The sequence below is a fragment of the Fulmarus glacialis genome, unplaced genomic scaffold, assembly GCF_000690835.1.
Source record: "Fulmarus glacialis isolate BGI_N327 unplaced genomic scaffold, ASM69083v1 scaffold10657, whole genome shotgun sequence".
Classification (NCBI taxonomy): domain Eukaryota; kingdom Metazoa; phylum Chordata; class Aves; order Procellariiformes; family Procellariidae; genus Fulmarus; species Fulmarus glacialis.
Window position 1 is genome coordinate 48,294 of NW_009222640.1, and position 6,826 is coordinate 55,119.

Sequence of the window (6,826 nt, forward strand, 5' to 3'; positions counted from 1 at the left end):
AAGTGATGCTAAAACCAGTCAAGACTGACTTAAGGTGGAGTTAAGACATGGATATCTGCCTCCTAAATCTTCTCTTTGTAATCTCCTTTCAGACACCTCTGGCCTCTGAAAGATCTCACCCTGACAACCAACCAGGTAAGAAATAACCCTAAGAGGTAGCTTTGGTGTGTCAGTGAGATGGTATTGGGGCTACATGTTGGTGCTGGCTAATGATGGAGCTTCACCTAAGTAACCACAGGGCAGACTGCACTCAGAAATCAGATACATGATGTGTGTTGATAGTTATCACCTGTAGCAATTGCATCTGAATTTCCATGGATGGGAATATGAGCTCTGCATAGGATTGCTTTGTAATGCTCTGCTTGGTGGCGTTTCAAAGACATCTGGGTTCAGAGTGGCACTGTAGACATCTAAGTGCGTTCAGAGTGGCACTGTCTACGACAGCTTTATTTTGCCCTTTTCAGGGGCAGCAAACATGCTTGTTTTGGGTCCGGAGCTGAGGAGCCATGTGGTGGCTCTTGGAGAGATGCTCTTACAGAGGCACAACTCTTTGTCTCCCTTTCAGAGGCGGTCCCTTATCAAAGACAAGTGTTTCCTGTCCGCCACAGAGTGTTTGCAGAAGCTGATGTAAGTCACCATCCATAACCTCCAAGTGATAACCAGACCTGAGGGGGATTTTCTGTATTCCGGGAAATGCTGTAAATTTACACCTGTTTACAAAAGCATATCTGGGTCAGCCTGCAAGATAATTTAAATAAAAGCTGTTTGTGATATTATTTCAGTTGAAAAGAAAAAGTAACTTCTATAGAACTATTTTTTCCCCCAAAAAATATCAAGACAATATCTAGTGTATTTAAATGCAACCCTCCCTGGCAAATATCTCCCCTTAATTTTGCGGAGACATTCCTACACAAAATCTGACTTTGATGAAATGGAGTTCACTCATGTCAGTGTGCGTAGCAAATTGGGCCTGGCTGTGACTGCCTGGTCACAATAGAGCCCATTGCTCTGGACACATGGAGCTACAAGAGGGTTATCCAACCAGTGTGGCATCCTAAGATGTTAATGTAGCAAAGCAGAGCTCAATTTAAGAAGCTCAGCTTGATGTATTGGCTTGAAGTCCAGCCTAGGTGCTGCAGTAGTGAGTGGGAAGGAAGATAAAGGGGAGCAGGGAAGTGTGGTTGGATCCACCAGACAGGAGCTCTCAGGTCCCTAAGTACACTAGTCCTGGTGAAAGCCTCCCTATGAAAGTCAACATGACTTCTGGGGAAGCCAGCACAGGCTACGTGTACCTTGGCAGGGCGTTACGGGCAGAAAAAACAACCTTATAGATGCGACAACTGCATTAGTCCCTCGCAAGAATATTTGGATAGAACTGCCCAAAGTGATTCATCTCATACTCTTTAGCTTTTATTTGAGGGATTGTATTCAGGTTAGTCCTGTCTAAAATGAAAGACTGACGCTAGGGCGAGCAGGTCATGCTCAGGACTTGGGAAGACTCAAGGTCCATCTGGATGATGTTACACCCTGGTGATGCCTCCTGGCACAACCTTGTTGACCCCTTTTTGGTGCAGCCATTTGAGATGATTTACAGGCCTTTTTTGTAGCATGATGGTCTGCTCTGAGATTTTTTTAGTTCTGCTGCTTTATCTATTTAGCTCTGTAGTGGAAGCATCTTTGACGTGGCTATTTTCACACTGACAGCACCACGGTGGATCCCCGGGAAAAGCTGGTGATCCTCCAGAAGACATATGAGGAGATAGAGAGCACAGTGTCCCGGGTGGTGGAGAAGGACTACAAGCTCCCCATGGATGACCTGTTGCCCCTACTGATGTATGTTGTATCCCGAGCAAAGTAAGTGGAAGCTTTTCATTTCCCAGTCCCATTGTTGTGTGATACCTCAATCAGAGAAAGGACAGCCATGTTTCCAGGCCAAATACTTTAAATGAAATCTGGGGTTTGTGTTTTAACATGCTTTTTCCTGAGCTGTATGGGGGTTTCTGTGTGCTACTGTCTGCCAGCTGTGGTGTGATGATGTTGGCCATGATATAAAGTGGCCAGTGGCTAGCTTCCTGAGTGTCCATCTCTTATCCGAGAGGATAATTCAGGGTTGTCATGGGAAATGCAGTCTTACCTGCATCTCAGATTGCTGTAGAAAATAAGAACATGAAGCCCTTGAAGGCCAATTGTTGATGCCTTCAAGGCATCATCTATATATCATACATCTTCTATTTTCCATTCTCAATGGGGCACTGTGATACAGTTTGGAGACTAGGAAGGTCTTGAACACTGACGATCTAGTAATTAGACTTTTCCTATGTAGGAATGACTGTAAACGTAACACATTTCTGCCAAAGAGGCTCTGTCTGTGCTGCTTTCACTGGAACTGCAGGAACCTGCTTACATCCAGTAGAATGAAACTGTACTTTTTTTTTCCTGGCAAATTTGAGTCAAAATCCTTGATTGACTTCCTGGATACGCTTGGTCTCCAAAAAAGAGTGAAATGTTTAAACTTGGGGCCGTTTTTTTTTCCCCTGCAGTCATGTTGGATGATACAGGTTTGTTTGCTAGGCAGCTTTCTCAACTGTAGATGAGAGAGGAGGGGGATAAGAGAGACTGTGAAAAATGGAGAAGTTGAAATTTTCTTATGATTGAGCATCTTTGCTGAGATCCAGTCATGCTGGATACCTCAAGGACTTAGCCTCCAGAAGATCAAGGTGATGCACAAGGAATCAGCAATGGGCTTCCAGATCCGAGCCTCCCTCTCTCCATAATTTGATTTCCAATCATAGAATCACAGAATCATTACGGTTGGAAAAGACCTCTAAGATCATCGAGTCCAACCATCAACCCAACACCACCATGCCCACTAAACCATGTCCCTAAGCACCTCATCTACACGTCTTTTAAATACTTCCAGGGATGGTGACTCCATCACTTCCCTGGGCAGCCTGTTCCAAGGCCTGACCACTCTTTCAGTAAACAAATTTTTCCTAATGTCCAATCTAAACCTCCCCTGGTGCAACTTGAGGCCATTTCCTCTCGTCCTATCGCTTGTTACTTGGCAGAAGAGACCGACCCCCACCTCGCTACAACCTCCTTTCAGGTAGTTGTGGAGCACGATGAGGCCTCCCCTCAGCCTCCTCTTCTCCAGGCTAAACAGCCCCAGTTCCCTCAGCCGCTCCTGATCAGACTTGTGCTCCAGGCCCTTCACCAGCTTTGTTGCCCTTCTCTGGACACGCTCCAGCACCTCAATGTGCTTCTTGGAGTGAGGGGCCCAAAACTGAACACAGTATTCGAGGTGTGGCCTCACCAGGGCCGAGTACAGGGGCACGATCACCTCCCTACTCCTGCAAATGTATGCCCGCAAAGACCAGTGCCCAGAGATTTGTTCTAATTGTGACTTTTTTTTTTCCCTAGAATACAGCACCTGGGAGCTGAAATCCATCTGATCAGAGATTTGATGGACCCCACCAATCAAGGAGGACTGTACGACTTTCTGTTAACAGCATTGGAGGTAAGGAAATGTTTCCAACAGTGACAGTTGCAAGCTGCATGAGCCTTTCTTGAGTAGTAGAGACACTGATGTGTTATGCTCTCATTTAGAGGGCTGTTTATATGCCTAGCACAGGTTATTTTCCTTCTAGTCTAGAGAATATCCTTATCTTCAATTTATAATGTGCAGATTTAATGTTTTGCCTAGCCTATGGGGCAGCACAGCTTCACTTTGTGTGCAAAAGACCAGATTTTGACCCGAAGTTCCAAAACTTCTCCTTAATGGGTTGCTCTGTTCCTTGCCCAGTCATGCTACGAACACATACAGAGGATGAGACTCCACCAAAGAGAGAACTGCCACATCACTCACAGCTCCTGAGCCCGAGGAAGCGGAGGGAGCCTCCTCCTGCCGCACTTTCTTGACCAAACACTGTTGGATGAAGAAGCAATGAAGTCCCTGCTGTTCTGGCTGCCTTTAAAAAGGAAAGAACGGTTATTTATCAGATGAGGGTTTCTTGCTGGGTTTTCTCTTGGACTAGCTATGGTCATAAAGCACAGACATACAGATGCTGTGGGCTAAAAGCCTTCAATATGCAACCTCAGCTTGTGTTTGGGAATCTCTTTGCGGAAAGTGGCGAAGGTTTCTTTTGCCCTATAGTTTTATTTCACTTTCCTGCAAATAGCAATTTGCCTTGAAACCTTGTTTAACTGTTCTCTCAGATGCCATGTTTGTTTTGCACTGGTGAACTGACATAAGGGAGAAGAGGTTATTTTATAGAAAGCAGTCAAATGAAACCACAAGAACTGTTTTGGTGGGACTATGGACAGGAGAGGCCATCTCCATGCTCCTAAACAACCTGTTCCTGGAGCGCGGTGGCTTTTCCTGTATCTCTGAGAGGAAGGTTTTTCCATTCCTCTTCCTACCTATGCCAAACTCAGTACCTCTCCATTGCATTGTAAAGCTGCTATTGACTAACATCCTTGTTTTATGATACTTGCAAGTGTATATTTATACTCTGCAGACTCCTGTTAAATCTCAGGGATACCACACTTGCACCTTGAACATGCTAGTGCTGCTTTGTAATTCTGCAGGGGTTCCTGTGTGCCTAATAGAAAGGACATACATTGTCCTGGGGTGAGAAATCTCAAATCCTGGTGAAAGAAAACGTAAAACGACCTGGCTTTCTGCACTGACAGAGCTGCAAAAACACTGGTTTTCCTAGGTGCACAGCTTCGTGCTGACAGATCACCCACTGACACCAGTGGGGTACAAATCAGACTAGAATTGGGCTGGGTTTTATGCTGCCTTTATAAAAGGCAAATGGATATTTGGTATCCTGTTCCTATCAGACAAAAATAGTAATGTCTGAGTTGTATATTTAGAGCAAAAGCTCTTTTGAACTAGATTTTAACCTGCTTTTTTTTTTTTACAGTTTGACTTTAAATTGTCCAGGTCTGTGACTTCAGGAAAACAAAACAAAACTCTACAGTCTGTTTCCTCCTGTTTATCACAAGTATTATGCTTTAATAAATAGTACACTGATTACAATAGTTAATATATTGGTATGAGAGTATCCTAATGTATGTTTTACAGTAACTTTGTATTTAAATAAAGCTGTTTAATTTTTAAGAGAGATTCCAGGCTTGCATACTTCTTATTCCAATCTTGTTGCTTTCTTCAGGCATTTGAGAATTTGCTTTCCTCTCTTTAACTTTAGAAAATACGTGGTTCCCTTACTGCCTTGATCATTCATAGGAATGGAGAATTTGAACTACAAATTAGTTTCCTAATGTAATTGTAAGAGAGACTGAATCAATAGAACTAATTTTTTCTTCTGTTCCCTGCCGAATCAGTAAGGAGAACATGGCTTAAAATTTAAGACCATTTCCTGCAATTAAACTACTATTTTTTACCCCATTGTCTCGCACTGATCACACTAAGCCTTAGCAGGCCTTATGAAGAAGGGCTGTTACACACCTTCAGAGCTGAAGACACTGTGGTGCAGGGACAGCTCAGGTGAAGTGATTCTTTCTTACCAGTGTTCACTCTTCAGAGAAGAGGAACTAACTGCAGAAATGATGCCTCTTCCCTGACAACTGAATTTTTGCATCACAGCAAACTCATGCCAAATGAGGATGCTGGACAGTACAGTGTCTAAACTGGTCCTGGGTATGTTCAGATACTGGGTTCTCAGTGTAAAAGCTAGACTTGTATTTTTGCTGTTTTCACACAGCAAAGCCAAGCAGTTCCAGCTTCATGGGACATGAAATGAAAAGTACTGTTCATCTAAGCAAACCCTTTATAAAATTGCAGTGTTTAAAGCGGTTGGTGCCAATACCAGTTACACAGCATGCAGGGAATACAAGACCAATACACTGATTGTCAGCTTTAAACCATTTTCCCTCACCTCTATGAAATCTCACCTTGCTCATCTAAGGAAGAAAGCTTCAGCTGCCTGTCTTTGGGAATGTAAACAGCCATAAGTAACAGCTGTGAACTTTTAATTTCGGAGTTGCTTAAAACTGGCAGTTTTCCAGTCCAAAGAAACACCCTGCCAGAAGGTTGAATCACTGAGATGTAGTCACAGCTGTTAAAAAAAAAAAACAAAAAACAAAAGAACCAAAAAAACCCAACCCCCCAAAAAAAAGGTCTGTTTCCTCCATACTGCATTCTTCCATGCTCTGGGTATTTATTTTTATTTCAGGTACCACTTTCCTACTCAAAATGCAGAACTTCCACTAAAAATAGGACATGCAAAATACATGCATGTACAAACTCCACAGGATTATCTAGAAAACAGTAAGATTTTTCAGCCTACTGAAGATTTCTACTATTGCACTTTCTAAACATACAGTTATTAGTTGCTCTTACTGGTCACCTGGTTGAAAATTGAGGAAGTTCTTGAGCTATAATTCAAGTGAGCCCTAAAGGGGCAACTAAGGTAACAGTGTGCAGCCATTTGTGCTTCTAGGCTTTCTTACCAACCAGTAAAAGCAAAGAAAATACTGGAAATACTCTTTTAGCCCAAGCGTAGCATTCAGGTTGCAAATTGTGCTATGTAACCATGCGGTAGTGCTATTTGGTGTGTTAACAGCATGGCTTTTTTAGGAGATAACATGAGGCTACTTGCTAGCTTCCCTGATTAATCAAATCTCTGCTTGATAAAATACTGTGCCTTGAAATAGTGCGTAGAAATGTGAGAGTACTTTCAGGTTCCTCCTTTTGAGCTTGGGTGGATCTTAATTACTCTAATGAAATGCTGTCAAAAAGTATTCAGTTTTCTTATGAATGTACTCTCTCCCCACTCTATATTAAGGCTCTTTGTACTTA

The 6,826-nt window shown here is 43.0% G+C and overlaps 1 protein-coding gene across 1 annotated transcript in view; it reads left to right on the forward strand.

Moving 5' to 3' along the window:
• Positions 1-4,106, forward strand: part of ALS2CL (ALS2 C-terminal like) — a 28,183-nt gene extending 24,077 nt beyond the window's left edge. The window contains exons 21-25 of the mRNA XM_009581516.1: positions 93-135; positions 566-627; positions 1,705-1,854; positions 3,421-3,517; positions 3,803-4,106. Coding sequence (XP_009579811.1) covers positions 93-135; positions 566-627; positions 1,705-1,854; positions 3,421-3,517; positions 3,803-3,874 — 424 coding nt within the window. The 3' untranslated portion in view covers positions 3,875-4,106. The remainder of the gene's footprint in view (positions 1-92; positions 136-565; positions 628-1,704; positions 1,855-3,420; positions 3,518-3,802) is intronic.
• Positions 4,107-6,826: the final 2,720 nt, after the last annotated feature.